Below are 22,497 nucleotides of genomic sequence, written 5' to 3'. Positions count from 1 at the left end.
TCTCTCCATCTCTATCTCCTTCTCTCGTTCTCCTTGTCACACTCTCTCCATCTCTATCTCCTTCTCTCTTTCTCCTTGTCACACTCTCTCCATCTCTATCTCCTTCTCTCTTTCTCCTTGTCACACTCTCTCCATCTCTATCTCCTTCTCTCTTTCGCCTTGTCACACTCTCTCCATCTCTATCTCCTTCTCTCTTTCTCCTTGTCACACTCTCTCCATCTCTATCTCCTTCTCTCTTTCGCCTTGTCACACTCTCTCCATCTCTATCTCCTTCTCTCTTTCTCCTTGTCACACTCTCTCCATCTCTATCTCCTTCTCTCTTTCTCCTTCTCACACTCTCTCCATCCCTATCTCCTTCTCTCTTTCGCCTTGTCACACTCTCTCCATCTCTATCTCCTTCTCTCTTTCTCCTTGTCACACTCTCTCCATCTCTATCTCCTTCTCTCCTTCTCCTTGTCACACTCTCTCCATCTCTATCTCCTTCTCTCTTTCTCCTTGTCACACTCTCTCCATCTCTATCTCCTTCTCTCTTTCTCCTTGTCTCTCTCCATCTCTATCTCCTTCTCTCTTTCTCCTTGTCACACTCTCTCCATCTCTATCTCCTTCTCTCTTTCTCCTTGTCACACTCTCTCCATCTCTATCTCCTTCTCTCTTTCTCCTTGTCACACTCTCTCCATCTCTATCTCCTTCTCTCCTTGTTCTCCTTGTCTCCTTCTCTCCATCTCTATCTCCTCTCTCTCTTTCTCCTTGTCACACTCTCTCCATCTATCTCCTTCTCTCTTTCTCCTTGTCACACTCTCTCCATCTCTATCTCCTTCTCTCCTTCTCCTTGTCACACTCTCTCCATCTCTATCTCCTTCTCTCTTTCTCTCCGGATCCTGTCCCCATCCCCAGTTCAGCCCAGCGGCGCCGGCCCGGTTCAGTGGCCTGTCAGAGCATTAGTGGTGCGTCGTTATACTGCCTAACGACATAGAGAAGGAGTGGAGGAGGAGACCCTAGGGCACGGGAAGGCATGAGAGAGGAGGATAGGGGGAACAAGAGAAAAGAGAGAGGGGGAAAACCAAATGAGGTTATGGGAACTGATTATTTTTTTAGCGAGCCATTTATGCCACCGGGGCTCCCTGAAGATGACGTACCCTTTAATCTGGTGCTCTGAGAAACAACACCAGGATCCCTTTCCTCGGGCGAGTCCCAGATGGCATGGTATTCACTAACAGTAGTGAACATGGTATTCACAAACAGTAGTGCACCCTATGGGCCCTGGTGGCATGGTATACACTAACAGTAGTGAACATGGTATTCACTAACAGTAGTGAACATGGTATTCACTAACAGTAGTGAACATGGTATTCACTAACAGTAGGTCACCCTATGGGCCCTGGTGGCATGGTATTCACTAACATTAGTGCACCCTATGGGCCCTGGTGGCATGGTATTCACAAACAGTAGTGAACATGTTATTCCCTAACAGTAGTGAACATGGTATTCCCTAACAGTAGTGAACATGGTATTCACTAACAGTAGTGAACATGGTATTCACAAACAGTAGTGAACATGGTATTCCCTAACAGTAGTGAACATGGTATTCCCTAACAGTAGTGAACATGGTATTCCCTAACAGTAGTGAACATGTTATTCACTAACAGTAGTGAACATGGTATTCCCTAACAGTAGTGCACCCTATGGGCCCTGGTGGCATGGTATTCACTAACAGTAGTGAACATGGTATTCCCTAACAGTAGTGCACCCTATGGGCCCTGGTGGCATGGTATTCACTAACAGTAGTGAACATGGTATTCACTAACAGTAGTGAACATGGTATTCACTAACAGTAGTGAACATGGTATTCACTAACAGTAGTGCACCCTATGGGCCCTGGTGGCATGGTATTCACTAACAGTAGTGAACATGGTATTCCCTAACAGTAGTGCACCCTATGGGCCCTGGTGGCATGATATTCACTAACAGTAGTGAACAAGGTATTCACTAACAGTAGTGAACATGGTATTCACTAACAGTAGTGAACATGGTATTCACTAACAGTAGTGAACAAGGTATTCACTAACAGTAGTGCACCCTGTGGGCCCTGGTGGCATGATATTCACTAACAGTAGTGAACAAGGTATTCCCTAACAGTAGTGAACATGGTATTCACTAACAGTAGTGAACATGGTATTCACTAACAGTAGTGAACAAGGTATTCACTAACAGTAGTGCACCCTGTGGGCCCTGGTGGCATGATATTCACTAACAGTAGTGAACAAGGTATTCACTAACAGTAGTGCACCCTGTGGGCCCTGGGCAAAAACACTATACTGTTTAGCAGTAGTGGAAAAAGTACCATATTTCCATACTTGAGTAAAAGTAAAGATACCGTAATAGAGATACCGTAATAGAGATACCGTAATAGAGATACCGTAATAGAGATACCGTAATAGAGATACTGTAATAGAGATACCGTAATAGAAAATGACTCAAGTAAAAATTAAAGTAGTCAAAAATATCAATAGTAAAGTACAGATACCCCAAAAAAACGCCTGAAGTTGAACTTTACAGTATTTTTACTCATGTACTTTATACCACTGTTGTATAGAGGCTCCGGAGTGGGGCAGCGGTCTGAGGCACTGCATCTCAGTGCTAGGGGCGTAACTACAGACCCTGGTTCGATTCCAGGCTGTATCACAACCGGCTGTGATTGGGAGTCCCATGCACAATTGGCCCAGCGTCTTCCGGGTTTGGGTTTGGCCGGGGTGGGCCGTCATTGTACATCAGAATTAGTTGTTAACTGACTTGCCTTGTTGAACGAAGGTTAAATCAATGGGGATGAAGGTGTCTTTGGGAAACACAACTTCATTCATCAAAGAGTGTCTGTTTGATCCCAGATGGATGTGTCACGCTGACGTCCTGGACCCGGGCTGCCTCGCCTTTCTCTACTTATGCAGATTTATTGAATTAGGGCTTGATGGGTTTAGCAGTTCTCACTGCCCTCCTCTCCCTTCCTTCCCCCCATCTCTCCCCCATTGGCAGGAATGGGACGACAAGCTGGGGGAGAGAGAGAAATAGAGAGAGAGGCCTCTAACCACTAGGCTACTTGCCACCCCTAAGTCCAGAACTGAAGCTCCATATCTACACTGTAAAAAAAGATATATATTAAACTATATCTCCTGGGCTACGTAGAGTGTTAGCTCAAACATAGTCATATTGTGAACCATGAACCATTAGTACATAATGATTTTACAATACATTACCTTCTAGTGGTTCCTCTGCTGCAGTTAGTCAGTAATCAGATAATGTCTCAGGGACATTTTTCTGCTTTAGGTCAGGTTCTAGTTGAGATGATATTGAGATTCCACCTCACCTGCAGTCCAAACGGCACCCTATTCCCTATACAGTGTGCTAATTCTGGTCAAAAGGAGTGTGCTATATAGGGAGCATATAGGGAACAGGGTGCTGTTTGGGACGCCGGCCTCTACTCTGCTCCTGGACCATTAGCATTCCTCAGCTAAGTGGTTCAACCTCGGTGTGTGTGGGATGTGTGTGTGTGTGTGTGTGTGTGTGTGTGTGTGTGTGTGTGTGTGTGTGTGTGTGTGTGTGTGTGTGTGTGTGTGTGTGTGTTGGAGTTTGCCTCGTGACTGCAACCTGGCCCCCCCCATAGTTCATTACCGTTTCAGAAATACCCCCACTTGTGTATCTGAACACACACACACACACACACCGCAGCCGTAAACCCAGATCAGATAGATGATAATGAACAAAATGCTCCTTTACTTCTATGTAATACACCCAGTAAAACATCAACAGTCTCCATCATTATCCCTCCCCTCCTTAACCTCTATATAATACACCCAGTAAAACATCAACAGTCTCCAACATTATCACTCCTCCCCTCCTTTACCTCTATATAATACACCCAGTAAAACATCAACAGTCTCCATCATTATCCCTCCCCTCATTTACCTCTATACAATACACCCAGTAAAACATATAGTCTCCATCATTATCCCTCCCCTCCTTTACTCTGTCTCCAACATTATCCCTCCTCCCCTCCTTTACCTCTATATAATACACCCAGTAAAACATCAACAGTCTCCATCATTATCCCTCCCCTCATTTACCTCTATATAATACACCCAGTAAAACATCAACAGTCTCCAACATTATCACTCCTCCCCTCCTTTACCTCTATATAATACACCCAGTAAAACATCAACAGTCTCCATCATTATCCCTCCCCTCATTTACCTCTATACAATACACCCAGTAAAACATATAGTCTCCATCATTATCCCTCCCCTCCTTTACTCTGTCTCCAACATTATCCCTCCTCCCCTCCTTTACCTCTATATAATACACCCAGTAAAACATCAACAGTCTCCATCATTATCCCTCCCCTCATTTACCTCTATATAATACACCCAGTAAAACATCAACAGTCTCCATCATTATCCCTCCCCTCCTTTATCTCTATATAATACACCCAGTAAAACATCTACAGTCTCCATCATTATCCCTCCCCTCCTTTACCTCTATATAATACACCCAGTAAAACATCAACAGTCTCCATCATTATCCCTCCCCTCCTTTACTCTGTCTCCATCATTATCCCTCCTCCTGTCCTTTACCTCTATATAATACACCCAGTAAAACAACTACAGTCTCCATCATTATCCCTCCCCTCCTTTACTCTGTCTCCATCATTATCCCTCCTCCTGTCCTTTACCTCTATATAATACACCCAGTAAAACATCAACAGTCTCCATCATTATCCCTCCCTACTTTACCTCTATATAATACACCCAGTAAAAAGTTTCCTCCTTTCTTCCTTCTATTCTTTCTACCTCCCTCTCTCCCTCTCCACCCCTCTCCTTCTACTCACCCCTCCATCCCTCCCGCTCCACCCTTCTCCTTCTACTCACCCCTCCCTCTCCCTCCCTCTCCACCCTTCTCCTTCTACTCACCCCTCCCTCTCCCTCCCGCTCCATCCTTCTCCTTCTACTCACCCCTCCCTCCCGCTCCACCCTTCTCCTACTCACTCCCCCCTCCCTCTCCCCTCCCTCTCCACCCTTCTCCTTCTACTCACCCCTCCCTCCCTCCCTCTCCACCCTTCTCCTTCTACTCACCCCCTCCCTCCCTCCCTCTCCACCCTTCTCCTTCTACTCACCCCTCCCTCCCTCCCGCTCCACCCTTCTCCTTCTACCCCTCCCTCCCTCTCCCTCCCTCTCCACCCTTCTCATTCTACTCACCCCCTCCCTCCCTCTCCCTCCCTCTCCACCCTTCTCCTTCTACTCACCCCTCCTTCTCCACCCTTCTCCTTCTACTCACCCCTCCCTCCCTCTCCCTCCCTCTCCACCCTTCTACCCTCTACCCCTCCCTCCCTCCTCTACCTCTCCATTTGTGGGTCAAGGCTATGAAAGAAGAGGTCTTAGCAGAAGACATAGAGACAGATAGTGGGCGAGGTTATCTCTCTCTCCTCCTCTACCTCTCCATTTGTGGGTCAAGGCTATGAAAGAAGAGGTCTTAGCAGAAGACATAGAGACAGATAGTGGGCGAGGTTATCTCTCTCTCCTCCTCTACCCCTCCCTCCCTCCTCTACCTCTCCATTTGTGGGTCAAGGCTATGAAAGAAGAGGTCTTAGCAGAAGACATAGAGACAGATAGTGGGCGAGGTTATCTCTCTCTCTCCTCCTCTACCTCTCCATTTGTGGGTCAAGGCTATGAAAGAAGAGGTCTTAGCAGAAGACATAGAGACAGATAGTGGGCGAGGTTATCTCTCTCTCCTCCTCTACCCCTCCCTCCCTCCTCTACCTCTCCATTTGTGGGTCAAGGCTATGAAAGAAGAGGTCTTAGCAGAAGACATAGAGACAGATAGTGGGCGAGGTTATCTCTCTCTCTCCTCCTCTACCTCTCCATTTGTGGGTCAAGGCTATGAAAGAAGAGGTCTTAGCAGAAGACATAGAGACAGATAGTGGGCGAGGTTATCTCTCTCTCTCCTCTTAGCAGAAGACATAGAGACAGATAGTGGGCGAGGTTATCTCTCTCTCCTCTTAGCAAAGAAGAGACAGTCTTAGCAGAAGACATAGAGACAGATAGTGGGCGAGGTTATCTCTCTCTCCTCTCTAGCAGAAGACATAGAGACAGATAGTGGGCGAGGTTATCTCTCTCTCTCTTAGCAGAAGACATAGAGACAGATAGTGGGCGAGGTTATCTCTCTCTCCTCTTAGCAGAAGACATAGAGACAGATAGTGGGTCAAGGTTATCTCTCTCTCCTCTTAGCAGAAGACATAGAGACAGATAGTGGGCGAGGTTATCTCTCTCTCTCCTCTTAGCAGAAGACATAGAGACAGATAGTGGGCGAGGTTATCTCTCTCTCCTCTTAGCAGAAGACATAGAGACAGATAGTGGGCGAGGTTATCTCTCTCTCCTCTTAGCAGAAGACATAGAGACAGATAGTGGGCGAGGTTATCTCTCTCTCCTCTTAGCAGAAGACATAGAGACAGATAGTGGGCGAGGTTATCTCTCTCTCCTCTTAGCAGAAGACATAGAGACAGATAGTGGGCGAGGTTATCTCTCTCTCCTCTTAGCAGAAGACATAGAGACAGATAGTGGGCGAGGTTATCTCTCTCTCCTCTTAGCAGAAGACATAGAGACAGATAGTGGGCGAGGTTATCTCTCTCTCCTCTTAGCAGAAGACATAGAGACAGATAGTGGGCGAGGTTATCTCTCTCCCTCTTAGCAGAAGACATAGAGACAGATAGTGGGCGAGGTTATCTCTCTCCTCTTACCCTCCCCTCTCCTACCTCTCCATTTGCAGAAGACATAGAGACAGATAGTGGGCGAGGTTATCTCTCTCTCCTCTTAGCAGAAGACATAGAGACAGATAGTGGGCGAGGTTATCTCTCTCTCCTCTTAGCAGAAGACATAGAGACAGATAGTGGGCGAGGTTATCTCTCTCCTCTTAGCAGAAGACATAGAGACAGATAGTGGGCGAGGTTATCTCTCTCTCCTCTTAGCAGAAGACATAGAGACAGATAGTGGGCGAGGTTATCTCTCTCTCCTCTTAGCAGAAGACATAGAGACAGATAGTGGGCGAGGTTATCTCTCCTCTTAGCAGAAGACATAGAGACAGATAGTGGGCGAGGTTATCTCTCTCTCCTTAGCTTAGAAGACATAGAGACAGATAGTGGGCGAGGTTATCTCTCTCCTCTTAGCAGAAGACATAGAGACAGATAGTGGGCGAGGTTATCTCTCTCTCCTCTTACTCTCTCCTCTCTCCTCTTAGCAGAAGACATAGAGACAGATAGTGGGCGAGGTTATCTTCTCCTCTTAGCAGAAGACATAGAGACAGATAGTGGGCGAGGTTATCTCTCTCTCCTCTTAGCAGAAGACATAGAGACAGATAGTGGGTCGAGGTTATCTCTCTCTCCCTCTTAGCAGAAGACATAGAGACAGATAGTGGGCGAGGTTATCTCTCTCTCTTAGCAGAAGACATAGAGACAGATAGTGGGCGAGGTTATCTCTCTCTCCTCTTAGCAGAAGACATAGAGACAGATAGTGGGCGAGGTTATCTCTCTCTCCTCTTAGCAGAAGACATAGAGACAGATAGTGGGCGAGGTTATCTCTCTCTCCTCTTAGCAGAAGACATAGAGACAGATAGTGGAGACAGATAGGTTATCTCTCTCTCCTCCTTAGCAGAAGACATAGAGACAGATAGTGGGCGAGGTTATCTCTCTCTCCTCTTAGCAGAAGACATAGAGACAGATAGTGGGCGAGGTTATCTCTCTCTCCTCTTAGCAGAAGACATAGAGACAGATAGTGGGCGAGGTTATCTCTCTCTCCTCTTAGCAGAAGACATAGAGACAGATAGTGGGCGAGGTTATCTCTCTCTCCTCTTAGCAGAAGACATAGAGACAGATAGTGGGCGAGGTTATCTCTCTCCTCTTAGCAGAAGACATAGAGACAGATAGTGGGCGAGGTTATCTCTCTCTCCTCTTAGCAGAAGACATAGAGACAGATAGTGGGCGAGGTTATCTTCTCTCTTAGCAGAAGACATAGAGACAGATAGTGGGCGAGGTTATCTCTCTCCTCTTAGCAAGACATAGAGACAGATAGTGGGCAGATCTCTCTCTCCTCTTAGCAGAAGACATAGAGACAGATAGTGGGCGAGGTTATCTCTCTCTCCTCTTAGCAGAAGACATAGAGACAGATAGTGGGCGAGGTTATCTCTCTCTCCTTAGCAGAAGACATAGAGACAGATAGTGGGCGAGGTTATCTCTCTCTCCTCTTAGCAGAAGACATAGAGACAGATAGTGGGCGAGGTTATCTCTCTCTCCTCTTAGCAGAAGACATAGAGACAGATAGTGGGCGAGGTTATCTCTCTCCTCTTAGCAGAAGACATAGAGACAGATAGTGGGCGAGGTTATCTCTCTCCTCTTAGCAGAAGACATAGAGACAGATCTCTCTGGGCGAGGTTATCTCTCTCCTCTTAGCAGAAGACATAGAGACAGATAGTGGGCGAGGTTATCTCTCTCTCCTCTTAGCAGAAGACATAGAGACAGATAGTGGGCGAGGTTATCTCTCTCTCCTCTTAGCAGAAGACATAGAGACAGATAGTGGGCGAGGTTATCTCTCTCTCCTCTTAGCAGAAGACATAGAGACAGATAGTGGGCGAGGTTATCTCTCCTCAGAAGACATCAGATAGTGGGCGAGGTTCTCTCTCTCTCCTCTTAGCAGAAGACATAGAGACAGATAGTGGGCGAGGTTCTCTCTCTCCTCTTAGCAGAAGACATAGAGACAGATAGTGGGCGAGGTTCTCTCTCTCCTCTTAGCAGAAGACATAGAGACAGATAGTGGGCGAGGTTATCTCTCTCTCCTCTTAGCAGAAGACATAGAGACAGATAGTGGGCGAGGTTCTCTCTCTCTCCTCTTAGCAGAAGACATAGAGACAGATAGTGGGCGAGGTTCTCTCTCTCTCCTCTTAGCAGAAGACATAGAGACAGATAGTGGGCGAGGTTATCTCTCTCTCCTCTTAGCAGAAGACATAGAGACAGATAGTGGGCGAGGTTATCTCTCTCTCCTCTTAGCAGAAGACATAGAGACAGATAGTGGGCGAGGTTATCTCTCTCTCCTCTTAGCAGAAGACATAGAGACAGATAGTGGGCGAGGTTATCTCTCTCTCCTCTTAGCAGAAGACATAGAGACAGATAGTGGGCGAGGTTATCTCTCTCTCCTCTTAGCAGAAGACATAGAGACAGATAGTGGGCGAGGTTATCTCTCTCTCTCCTCTTAGCAGAAGACATAGAGACAGATAGTGGGCGAGGTTATCTCTCTCCTCTTTACAGCCTTGTCTTTCTGGGGATCGTTGCTAAATATACTACCGTCTAACAGCTATATGATGTCTGGTATGGAGGTGCTGTCTGTGTCCGCCTCCCAAATGGCACCCCACCCCACTACCCCCAGTAGTGCACTATATAGGGAATAGGGCCCTGGTCTAAAGGAGTGCACTATATAGGGAATAGTGCTCTGGTCTAAAGGAGTGCACTATATAGGGAATAGGGCTCTGGTCTAAAGTAGTGCACTATATAGGGAATAGGGCTCTGGTCTAAAGTAGTGCACTATATAGGGAATAGGGCTCTGGTCTAAAGTAGTGCACTATATAGGGAATAGGGCTCTGGTCTAAAGTAGTGCACTATATAGGGAATAGGGCTCTGGTCTAAAGTAGTGCACTATATAGGGAATAGGGCTCTGGTCTAAAGTAGTGCACTATATAGGGAATAGTGCTCTGGTCTAAAGTAGTGCACTATATAGGGAATAGGGCTCTGGTCTAAAGTAGTGCACTATATAGGGAATAGGGCTCTGGTCTAAAGTAGTGCACTATATAGGGAATAGGGCTCTGGTCTAAAGTAGTGCACTATATAGGGAATAGGGCTCTGGTCTAAAGTAGTGCACTATATAGGGAATAGGGCTCTGGTCTAAAGTAGTGCACTATATAGGGAATAGGGCTCTGGTTTAAAGTAGTGTACTATATAGGGAGTAGCTTGCCATTTGGGATGCTGACTGTGTGTAGTTCCCAAGGAAGCAAAAGTAGCTGAACTAAATGACTATCGCCCCGTAGAACTCACTTCTGTCATCATGAAGTGCTTTGAGAGACGAGTCAAGCATCACATCACCTCACACTGTCCGTCCCATCTGGACCAGAGGAACGCCGATGTGAGAATGCTGTTCATTGACTGTCCGTCCCATCTGGACCAGAGGAACGCCGATGTGAGAATGCTGTTCATTGACTGTCCGTCCCATCTGGACCAGAGGAACACTGATGTGAGAATGCTGTTCATTGACTGTCCGTCCCATCTGGACCAGAGGAACACCGATGTGAGAATGCTGTTCATTGACTGTCCGTCCCATCTGGACCAGAGGAACGCCGATGTGAGAATGCTGTTCATTGACTGTCCGTCCCATCTGTACCAGAGGAACGCCGATGTGAGAATGCTGTTCATTGACTGTCCGTCCCATCTGTACCAGAGGAACACCGATGTGAGAATGCTGTTCATTGACTGTCCGTCCCATCTGGACCAGAGGAACACCGATGTGAGAATGCTGTTCATTGACTGTCCGTCCCATCTGGACCAGAGGAACACCGATGTGAGAATGCTGTTCATTGACTGTCCGTCCCATCTGGACCAGAGGAACGCCGATGTGAGAATGCTGTTCATTGACTGTCCGTCCCATCTGGACCAGAGGAACGCCGATGTGAGAATGCTGTTCATTGACTGCAGCTCAGCCTTCAACACCAGGCGACCCAGGAGTGTCAACAGCTGTCATCAAGGCATAAGGGGGCTACGTTGATGAATATCAAATATATTTTGATTTGTTTAACACTTTTTTACCTACGACATGATTCCCAAATGTGTTATGTCATAGTTGTGATGTCGTCACTATTATTCTACAATGTATAAAATAATACACATAAAGAGAAACCCTTGAATCAGTTGGTTTGTCCAGATCACTGTCTGGTGCTGTGTGTGAATGTGACCAAAACAATTTGATTTGATTTGACTTGATCAGACCTCAGACTGTCTGTCTGCGTCAGCCAGGTCAGTGTGAGGACTGTCTGTCTGTCTCAGCCAGGTCAGTGTGAGGACTGTCTGTCTGTCTCAGCCAGGTCAGTGTGAGGACTGTCTGTCTGCGTCAGCCAGGTCAGTGTGAGGACTGTCTGTCTGTCTCAGCCAGGTCAGTGTGAGGACTGTCTGTCTGTGTGAACCAGGTCAGTGTGAGGACTGTCTGTCTGTCTCAGCCAGGTCAGTGTGAGGACTGTCTGTCTGTGTGAACCAGGTCAGTGTGAGGACTGTCTGTCTGTGTCAGCCAGGTCAGTGTGAGGACTGTCTGTCTGTGTTAGCCAGGTCAGTGTGAGGACTGTCTGTCTCCGCCAGGTCAGTGTGAGGACTGTCTGTCTGTGTCAGCCAGGTCAGTGTGAGGACTGTCTGTCTCAGCCAGGTCAGTGTGAGGACTGTCTGTCTGTGTTAGCCAGGTCAGTGTGAGGACTGTCTGTCTCCGCCAGGTCAGTGTGAGGACTGTCTGTCTCCACCAGGTCAGTGTGAGGACTGTCTGTCTCCACCAGGTCAGTGTGAGGACTGTCTGTCTGTGTCAACCGGGTGTGTGTGTCCTGTATGTGGGTGTGTGTGACTGTGTGTGTGTGACTGTGTGTGTGTGACTGTGTGTGTGAAGCTCTCTGCGTGTGTGTGTGACTGTGTGTGTGTGTCATGTGTGTGTGTGTGACTGTGTGTGTGTGACTGTGTGTGTGAAGCTCTCTGTGCCTGCCGAAGCGGTGGTTCCCCGCTGTGTGATCCTAATGGGGCTTGGAGAAAGGAGCATGCTCTGCCAAACCAAGCCTCACCCCTCCAACCCCAGGCCAGCGCCTCCCTCTCCCTCACCCGAGAGGAGAGAGGGGAACGGGCTCATATATCAGCCTGCTGGTCAAGCTTCATTACCTCCAACACATGACTCAATACAATCTCTACCTCTCTCTCTACCTCTCTCTCTACCTCTCTCTCTACCTCTCACTACCTCTCTCTACCTCTCTCTACCTCTCTCTCGCTCTCTCTCTCTCTCTCTCTACCTCTCACTACCTCTCTACCTCTCTCTCTACCTCTCTCTCTACCTCGCTCTCGCTCTCGTTTCTCCTCGCTCTCTCTTTGAGTCTTTCTGAGTCCTCCCCTCCCCAAACCTTAGTGATTGTCTTGTTATAACAGGGTTCCCAGGTGATGCAGATAGCAGGTCCATAAATGAGTTGCTCGATCAGCCAGTACCTGGTCACCCCCCTCCCCCTAGTTAGAGACCCACAGGCCCAGAGACCTCGTGGTGGGTAGATGATCAGGGCCTTTGCAGTGGACCATGGATGGAAGCAGGCAGGGAGGGGAACCAGGCTGAAAACTGGCCTCTTTCAGTGGGCATATCAGCCACACACTCCCCCTGAATGACCTTTGCAGTGGACCATGGATGGAAGCAGGCAGGGACCTTTGAACTTAGTGTGTAGTAACTTGCTCTTTACCTCTCTCTCTCAATTCAATTCAATTCAAGGGCTTTATTGGCATGGGAAACATGTTAACATTGCCAAAGCAAGTGAGGTAGATAATATATAAAGTGAATATATAAAGTGAAATAAACAATCAAAATTAACAGTAAACATTACACATACAGAAGTTTCAAAACAATAAAGACATTACAAATGTCATATTATATATATACAGTGTTCTAACAATGTCTCTCTCGCTCTATCTCTCCTCTCCTTCTCTCTCTCTATCTCTCCTCTCTTTCTCTCCTCTCCTTCTCTCTCTCTCTCTCTCTTTCCTTCTCTATCTCTCCTCTCTTTCTCTCCTCTCCTTCTCTCTCTCTCTCCTCTCTCTCTCTTTCCTTCTCTCTCTATATCTCCTCTCTCTCTTTCCTTCTCTCTATCTTTCCTCTCTCTCTTTCCTTCTCTCTCTCTCTATCTCTCCTCTCCTTCTCACTCTCTATCTCTCCTCTCTCTCTCTTTCCGTCTCTCTCTCTCTATCTCTCCTCTCTTTCTCTCCTCTCCTTCTCTCTCTCTATCTCTCCTTCAATCTACTAATGTCATATTATGTATATATATATATACATTGTTGTAACCCAGTAGATATGGGAATTTATCAAAATTGGGTTTGTTTTCAAATTATTTGTGAATCTGTGTAATCTGAGGGAAATATGTGTCTCTAATATGGTCATACATTTGACAGGAGGTTAGGAAATGCAGCTCAGTTTCCACCTCATTTTGTGGGCAGTGAGCACATAGTCTGTCTTTTCTTGAGAGCCAGGTCTGCCATTGGCGCCCTTTCTCAATAGCAAGGCTATGCTCACTGAGTCTGTACATAGTCAAAGCTTTCCTTAAGTTTGGGTCAGTCATAGTGGTCAGGTATTCTGCCGCTGTGTACTCTCTGTTTAGGGCCAAATAGCATTCTAGTTTGCTCTGTTCTTTTGTTAATTATTTCCAATGTGTCAAGTAATTATCTTTTTGTTTTCTCATGATTTGGTTGGGTCTAATTGTGTTGCTGTCCTGGGGCTCTGTGGGGTCTGTTTGTGAACAGAGCCCCAGGACCAGCTTGCTTAGGGGACTCTTCCCCTATTTTAACTGCACACTTGTTGTTTGTGTACATGGATTTTATAATGTATGTATGTTTGTATGTATGTATAATGTATGTATGTATGTATGTTTTACCCCCAACACCACTTTCCATCAGTTTGTATAGCAGACCCTCAGGCCAAATTGAGTCGAAGGCTTTTTTGAAATCAACAAAGCATGAGAAGACTTTGCCTTTGTTTTGGTTTGTTTGTTTGTCAATTAGGGTGTTCAGGGTGAATACATGGTCTGTTGTACGGTAATTTGGTAAAAAGCCAATTTGACATTTGCTCAGTACATTGTTTTCATTGAAGAAATGTACGAGTCTGCTGTTAATGATAATGCAGAGGATTTTCCCAAGGTTACTGTTGACGCATATTCCACGGTAGTTATTGGGGTCAAATTTGTCTCCACTTTTGTGGATTGGGGTGATCAGTCCTTGGTTCCAAATATTGGGGAAGATGACAGAGCTAAGGATGATGTTAAAGACTTTTAGTATAGCTAATTGGAATTTGTTGTCTGTATATTTGATCATTTCATTGAGGATACCATCAACACCACAGGCCTTTCTGGGGCGGAGGGTTTTTATTTTGTCCTGTAACTCATTCAATGTAATTGGAGAATCCAGTGGGTTCTGGGAGTCTTTAATAGTTGATTCTAAGATTTATATTTGATCATGTTTATGTTTTTGCTCTTTATTCTTTGTTATAGAGACAAACATATTGGAGAAGTGGTTTACCCATACATCTCCATTTTGGATAGTTAATTCTTCGTGTTGTTGTTTGTTTAGTGTTTTCCAATTTTCCCAGAAGTGGTTAGTCTATGGATTCTTCAATTACATTGATCTGATTTCTGACATGCTGTTCCTTCTTTTTCCGTAGTGTATTTCTGTATTGTTTGAGTGATTCACCATAGTGAAGGCGTAGACTCAGGTTTTCCGGGTCTCTATGTTTTTGGTTGGACAGGTTTCTCAATTTCTTTCTTAGAATTTTGCATTCTTCATCAAACCATTTGTCATTGTTGTTCATGTTCTTCAGTTTTCTATTTGAGATTTTTAGATTTGATAGGGAAGCTGAGAGGTCAAATATACTGTTAAGATTTTCTACCGCCAAGTTTACACCTTCACTATTACAGTGGAACGTTTTACCCAGGAAATTGTCTAAAAGGGATTGAATTTGTTGTTTCCTCATTGTTTTTTGGTAGGTTTCCAAACTGCATTCCTTCCATCTATAGCATTTCTTAATGTTACTCAGTTCCTTTGGCTTGATGCCTCATGATTGAGTATTGCCCTGTTCAAGTAGACTGTGATTTTGCTGTGGTCTGATAGGGGTGTCAGTGGGCTGACTGTGAACGCTCTCAGAGACTCTGGGTTGAGGTCAGTGATAAAGTAGTCTACAGTACTACTGCCAAGAGATGAGCTATAGGTGTATCTACCATAGGAGTCCCCTCGAAGCCTACCATTGACTATGTACATACCCAGCGTGCGACAGAGCTGCAGGAGTTGGGACCCATTTTTGTTGGTTATGTTGTCATAGTTGTGCCTAGGGGAGCATATGGGGGAGGGAATGCTGTCACCTCCAGGCAGGTGTTTGTCCCCCTGTGTGCTGAGGGTGTCATGTTCTTGTCCAGTTCTGGCATTTCGGTCACCACAGACTAGTACATATCCCTGAGCCTGGAAATGATTGATTTCCCCCTCCAGGATGGAGAAGCTGTCTTCATTAAAGGATGGGGATTCTAGGGGGGGGATATAGGTAGCACACAGGAGGACATGTCTCTGTTAATTAGGATCATTTCCTTTTGAATTTCTAGCCAAATGTAAAATGTTCCTGTTTGATTAATTTAATGGAGTGAGTTAGGTCTGCTCTATACCAAATTAGCATACCCCCTGAGTCCCTTCCCTGTTTCACACCTGGTAGTGTGGTGGATGGGACTACCAGCTCTCTGTAACCTAGAGGGCAACCAGTGGGTCCATCTCCTCTATACCAGGTTTCTTGCAGGATGACAATGTCTGTATTTCCGATTTCTTTGGTGAAGTCCGGGTTTCTGCTCTTCAGGCCAAAGGCAGATGACCTCAGGCCTTGTATATTCCAGGTTTGATATAGTGAATGCTTTGTGTACCATAAAGTGTCCAATGTTGTTGGTCGTGTGGTTTGGCCTCAGGCCAGTAAGTGTGAGCAGAGCCTGCTGAGCATCTGGTACATGCCATTGGCTTGGGCGAGTGTAAGAGTGGGGGTCGGGCCTGTTTGCCCGCTCACTGCCTGGGCGTATGTGTGGCTTCCATGTTGAGGCCCTCTTTGCGGGGGTGGGGTGCATGGGGTGGGCAGGAGTGGCATAGGTCTGATCTGAGGGGGCCTAAATGGGGTGTGGGCATGGTTGATGTGGGGGGGTGTTGATTGGTTGGGGTGGTGGTGTGGATGTGGCTGGGGGTGCTGTGGTCTGGATGTAATTCCTCTTGGCGTGGGTCCTCTATGTGTAGGTCCAGGGGGGGGGGTCCTGCAGGTCTGGGAGGGTGTCTCGCTGGTCTGGGTGGGGTGTCTATTGATCTGTTGCTCCTGTGTGAAGTGTTGGGGATACATTTGAGAGCGATGTCCTTTAGAGTTTGGGCAAAGGTGGGCACTGCTGCCTTGTAGAGGTGGACCTGGTCATAGAGGCTTTCTCTCTCTCTCTCTCTCTCTCTCTCTCTCTCTCTCTCTCTCTCTCTCTCTCTCTCTCTCTCTCTCTCTATCTCTCCTTCTATCTCTCTCTCCATGTCACGTAGGTACAGACTGTCATTCTCTATGTCTGTTAGAGACAAACAGCCAGTTTGTATTTGTATACAATAACCAGAGCATTATTAGATGAATTCTTAGTGTGACGCCGTTATTGGAGATGACTCCCACCTTGCGGTCGGTGCGGTGGCTACGGGAGGGAGGAAGGTCAAAGGTTATCTGAGGGAGGAAGTCGGGCCTACAAGGAGGAGGTGGAGTCTTGGTTTAGACGGGGGAGCGGTATAGTTTTTGAACACTTACTCACATGATATCTTGAATTTACTGCACACAATAGTCTTCATTTATTGCACTTATAAGGTATTAGAATTAGAGGAACTATAAGGAACATTTTAGTTTCCATCTTTGATATTAGAAAGTCTGTACGTTTTATACGCTTGAGTGAAGAAGCATCCTTTTGTGCCACACGGCCGTCACCTCTACAGACGAGCAGTAAAGCCTGCTGGTGTCTCAAATAACCCCTCTCTCACCAGGGCAGTGATTTACTGGAGGGAATAGAGACAATATGCCATTACAATGTCACAAAGTGTATGTCTCTTTATGTTCTACTCCTCTCCTCTCCTCTCCTCTCCTCTCTTCTCTTCTCTTCTCTTCTCTTCTCTTCTCTTCTCTTCTCTTCTCTTCTCTTCTCTTCTCTTCTCTTCTCTTCTCTTCTCTTCTCTTCTCTTCTCTCCCTCTCCTCTCCTCTCCTCTCCTCTCCTCTCCTCTCCTCTCCTCTCCCTCTCCTCTCCTCTCCTCTCCTCTCCTCTCCCTCTCCTCTCCTCTCCTCTCCTCTCTCTCCTCTCCTCCTCTCTCCTCTCCTCTCCTCTCTTCTCTTCTCTTCTCTCTTCTTCTCCTCTCCTTCTCTTCTCTCTCTACTGGGCACCGATGTAAAAGCTGTCATTCTCTATGTCACTAAGCGTCTGAGCCAGTCCAGTTGTGATGACATCCAGTCTAACAGTTCTCTCCCTCTCCTCTCCTCTCCTCTCCTCTCCTCTCCTCTCCTCTCCTCCTCTCCTCTCCTCTCCTCTCCTCTCTCTGAGCCAGTCCAGTTGTGATGACATCCAGTCTAACAGTTCTCTCCTCTCCTCTCCTCTCCTCTCCTCTCCTCTCCTCTCCTCTCCTCTCCTCTCCTCTCCTCTCCTCTCCTCTCTCTCTGAGCCAGTCCAGTTGTGATGACATCCAGTCTAACAGTTCTCTCCTCTCCTCTCCCCTCTCCTCTCCTCTCCTCTCCTCTCCTCTCCTCTCCCTCTCCTCTCCTCTCCTCTCCTCTCTCTCTCTCTCTGAGCCAGTCCAGTTGTGATGACATCCAGTCTAACAGTTCTCTCCTCTTCTTTCCTCTCCTCTCCTCTCCTCTCCTCTCCTCTCCTCTCCTCTCCTCTCCTCTCCTCTCCTCTCCTCTCCTCTCCTCTCCTAACAGTTCTGTCTTCTCCTCCACCGTCTAAGGATCTGTGTGTGTTGTGGTTTATTAATGGTGAAATAGTTGAAGATCCAAACCTGACACACGAAGAGATGTCTGCATGATGATCTGTGAATATGACCTGTCGGTGTTGTGTCAGATGTCTTTATCATCTTCCCTGTTAGTTTGACATTTCAACATGGATCCAGCCAAAGAAAATTGTTTTTATGAATAAAATCCTACATTCTTATGGGCGAATGAAAGATGGGTTGTGGATCACTGGCGTCTGTTCAAAATGTGAAAAGCAATTTAAAAGCTGTCCGACACAGCGAAACATTTCTGTTCAAAGAGGCCCAGGGAGAGAGAGGGAGACCCCAGTGATTTCTGGGGTGTGGAGCGGAGCGGGCCACGCTTGGCCTCCGCGTGCGTGCGTGCGTGCGTGCGTGTGTGCGTGTGTGTGTGTGTGTGTGTGTGTGTGTGTGTCAGTGCTGTTTGTCCAGCTCCGATCTACAGTACTCTCGGCCTCTGGGATTTCTCACAGTGATGGAAGACAGAGCCTGACATGAATACTACACTCTCCTCTTTTCTTTTCTCTCTCTCCCTCAGACACATTCTCTCTGGGCAGCTTCTTTTCTCATCTCTCATTTCCTCCCCTCCCCCCTCCCCCCCCCCTCTCTCCCCCCCTCTCTCCCCCCTCTCTCTCTCTCCCTCCCCCCTCTCTCTCCTCCCCCCCCCTCCCTCTCTCTCTCCCCCTCCCCTCCCCCTCTCTCTCTCTCTCTCCCCCTCTCCCTCCCCCCTCTCTCTCTCTCTCTCTCTCTCCCCCCCCCCCCCTCTCCCCCCTTCTCTCTCTCCCCCTCCCTCTCCCAGTTTGTCCGTATGTGGGTGTGTTGAGGGTAACAGCTCTTGAAGGGAATATATTTATGGAGAATCTTTTTACAGCTTCTTGAGAAGTAGAGCAGAATCTGCCCCTTCGCTCTCTGACCAACCTTACGTCAACTCCCCCATGCGCCAAGCACTGGGCGGCTGTGTGTGTGTGTGTGTGTGTGTGTGTTCCACCAGCCAGCCACCTGTTAATGCCAGCACTGATTTCATGAGGCATAGCTGGTACCTCAACGGCCAGGACACACACACACTTCTCCCCCTCGTCACTTCTCGACCCCCAGCCTTTTGAAAAAGTAATTTGGAAAAAGGGATCTGTGTGTTAAAGATCTTGTCTGTATCCCAGATAGCAGCCTATTCCCTATGTAAGGCACTCGTTTTTACCAGAGCCTTATGGGCCCTTGTTAAGGAATAGGGGGTAAATTGGGCCGCGGCCTGTGTTTTTATTTTATTTTACCTTTATTTAACCAGGCAAGTCAGTTAAGAACAAATTCTTATTTTCAACGACGGCCTCGGAACAGTGGGTTAACTGCCTTGTTCAGGGGCAGAACGACAGATTTTGTACCTTGTCAGCTCGGGGTTTGAACTTGCAACCTTTCGGTTACTAGTCCAACACTCTAACCACTTGTTAAAGATATCCCCAGCTGTGAGGATCATTAGCCTGAGGAGCTGTCCAACATAAATCCCCTTTAGGTTCAGATTCCATTAATGAGAGGAACATTACACCTTTTAGATGGACATTCCAAGTGTAGAATCATATATAATGACTTAAAAGAACTGTTGGGTAGTTGGTGGAGGACTGGAGCGTTCCAGGAGAGTTTAAATGGATTTAGTGAGTTGGTGAAGGTTGGGGATGTGAATGTGAAGAGGGGATCAGCTGTGGATCCATGGTCCAGGGAGAGGGAGAGGGAGGGTGAGGGGGGAGAGAGGGGGGGTGACCCTGGGCCAGGTGGAGAGGTGGAAGGGAAGAGGTAGAGGAGGAGAGGAGAAGGACAAAGAGAGATGGAGGAGGAGGAGGAGGAGGAGGAGAGGAGAAGGACAAGGAGAGATGGAGGGGGAGAAGAGGAGGAGGAGAGGAGAAGGACAAAGAGAGATGGAGGAGGAGGAGGAGGAGAGGAGAAGGACAAGGAGAGATGGAGGGGGAGAGGAGGAGGAGGAGAGGGAGAAGGACAAAGAGAGATGGAGAGGGAGAAGAGGAGGAGGAGGAGGAGAGGAGAAGGACAAAGAGAGATGGAGGGGGAGAAGAGGAGGAGGAGGAGGAGGAGGAGGAGAAGGACAAGGAGAGATGGAGGGGGGAGGAGGAGGAGGAGAGGAGAAGGACAAAGAGAGATGGAGGGGATGAAGAGGAGGAGAGGAGAAGGACAAGGAGAGATGGAGGGGGAGAAGAGGAGGAGGAGGAGAAGAGGAGAAGGACAAAGAGAGATGGAGGGGATGAAGAGGAGGAGAGGAGAAGGACAAGGAGAGATGGAGGGGGAGAAGAGGAGGAGGAGGAGGAGGAGAGGAGAAGGACAAGGAGAGATGGAGGGGGAGATGAGGAGGAGGAGGAGGAGGAGGAGGAGAGGAGAAGGACAAGGAGAGATGGAGGGGGAGATGAGGAGGAGGAGGAGGAGGAGGAGGAGGAGGAGGAGGAGGAGGAGGAGGAGGAGAGGAGAAGGACAAGGAGAGATGGAGGGGGAGATGAGGAGGAGGAGGAGGAGGAGAGGAGAAGGACAAGGAGAGATGGAGGGGGAGATGAGGAGGAGGAGGAGGAGGAGAGGGAGAAGGACAAGGAGAGATGGAGGGGGAGATGAGGAGGAGGAGGAGGAGGAGGAGGAGGAGGAGGAGGAGAAGGACAAGGAGAGATGGAGGGGGAGAAGAGGAGGAGGAGGAGGAGGAGGAGAGGAGAAGGACAAGGAGAGATGGAGGGGAGAAGAGGAGAGGAGAAGGACAAGGAGAGATAGAGGGGGAGAAGAGGAGGAGGAGAGGAGAAGGACAAGGAGAGAAGGAGGGGGAGAAGAGGAGGAAGAGGAGGAGAGGAGAAGGACAAGGAGAGCTGGAGGGGGAGAAGAGGTGGAGAGGTTAACTCACACGGATGTTCCCCCTCTCTAAATCACTCAGTCCCTCTTTCTTTCACTCTCTAGCTCTCTCTTTCTCTTCCTCTGCTCTGCTCTCCTCTGCTCACTCCTTTACAGTGCACTAGCTACCCATTTCCTGTGACCTCTCACCTCTCAGAGAATGAAAAGAGAAGAAAGGATAGAGGCAGGAGGGAAGGAGGAGGACAGAGGGAGGTATCTGTACAGACTCATCAGCCCTGGGAGACTTAAGGCCAGTCAGTCAGGCTGTCTACCATGGAGGTCCTTCTCTCTCCTCTGACCAGAAAGACCATCTGTCTAGAAAGTCACTCTGAAATATTTGATCTTTATGGTTCTGAAGTCCAGGTGTTTCCTCCCACTGTTCTGCTGTTTACAGTATGTTGCTATGTATCTGACCTATGATGTGACGTTACAAAATACATGTTTTAACATTTCTCCCTCTCTCTCTCTCTCTCTCCTCTCCCCCTCTCTCTTCCCCCTCTCTCTCTACTCCCCTCTCTCTCTACTCCCCCTCTCTCTCTTCTCTCCCCTCTCTACTCTCCCCCTCTACTCTCCCCCCTCTCTCTCCTCTCCCCCTCCCCCCCTCTCCCTCCCCCTCTCCCTCTCCCTCTCTCTCCTCTCCCTTCCCCTCTCCCTCCCCCTCTCTCCCCCCTCCCCCTCTCCCTCTCTCTCCTCTACCTTCCCCTCTCCCTCCCCCTCTCTCTCCTCTCCCCCTCCCCTCACCCTCCCCTCTCCCTCTCACTCCTCTCCCTTCCCCCTCTCCCTCTCTCTCCTCTCCCTTCCCCTCTCCCTTCCCCTCTCCCTCCCCCTCTCTCTCCCCCCCCCTCTCCCTCCCTCTCCCCCTCCCTCCTCTTTCTCACCCCATCAGTTGGAGTCGGAGCTGGCGGTGTGTGAGAGGGAGAGTGCAGAGCTCCAGGAGCATGCTAACTGTGTCCTGCAGCAGATCGCTGACCACTGCCCCGACATCCTGGAGCAGGTGGTCAACGCCCTGGAAGAGTCCTGCTGACCTGTCAATGTCCCCGCCAACCACACTCTCACAACGCGTCGAGAGAGAGAGAGATGCCTTTATATTCGCGGTCCTTCATTTCCTGCCTTACCTGTTCTCCTAATATCTCTTTGGGGATTTGTTACTGATTTATTAACAATGATTTGTCAGATTGGTGCAACAATCCTCTAAATCTAAAAATGTTTGTGGTGAGAAGGCCTTCTTGAACCGTTCATGACGTTGAACCCTGTCTTTTTCTTAGACCTGACCACAAAACCTGTCCGTTACTAAGGTGTGGTCAACCATGTTATATTAGTGTTACTCACATACAGTTACTGCTTAGTTATTACACAGTTACAGCTTAGTTACCACACAGTTACTGCTTATTTACTGCTTAGTTACCACACAGTTACTGCTTAGTTACCATACAGTTACTGCTTAGTTACTACACAGTTACTGCTTAGTCACTACACAGTTACTGCTTAGTTACTACACAGTTACTGCTTAGTTACTACACAGTTACTGCTTAGTTACTACACAGTTACTACTTAGTTACTACACAGTTACTGCTTAGTTACTACACAGTTATTGCTTAGTTACTACACAGTTACTGCTTAGTTACTACACAGTTACTGCTTAGTTACTACACAGTTACTGCTTAGTTACTACACAGTTACTGCTTAGTTACTACACAGTTACTACTTAGTTACTACACAGTTACTGCTTAGTTACTACACAGTTATTGCTTAGTTACTACACAGTTACTGCTTAGTTACCACACAGTTACTGCTT

The 22,497-nt window shown here is 47.7% G+C and overlaps 1 protein-coding gene across 1 annotated transcript in view; it reads left to right on the top strand.

The window, feature by feature from the left end:
* The window catches only part of LOC135535269 (ELKS/Rab6-interacting/CAST family member 1-like), a 172,957-nt gene extending 150,660 nt beyond the window's left edge, over nt 1-22,297 (top strand). Inside the window, exon 5 of the mRNA XM_064961942.1 lies at nt 21,589-22,297. Within this exon, the coding sequence (XP_064818014.1) occupies nt 21,589-21,726 (138 nt within the window). The 3' untranslated portion in view covers nt 21,727-22,297. The remainder of the gene's footprint in view (nt 1-21,588) is intronic.
* The last annotated feature ends 200 nt before the right edge of the window (nt 22,298-22,497 follow it).

The sequence above is a fragment of the Oncorhynchus masou genome, unplaced genomic scaffold (genome assembly GCF_036934945.1).
Source record: "Oncorhynchus masou masou isolate Uvic2021 unplaced genomic scaffold, UVic_Omas_1.1 unplaced_scaffold_469, whole genome shotgun sequence".
In the NCBI taxonomy this organism is placed as follows: Eukaryota; Metazoa; Chordata; class Actinopteri; order Salmoniformes; family Salmonidae; genus Oncorhynchus; species Oncorhynchus masou.
Note: the sequence above shows the minus strand (reverse complement) of the source record. Positions and strands in the feature narration are given on the sequence as shown.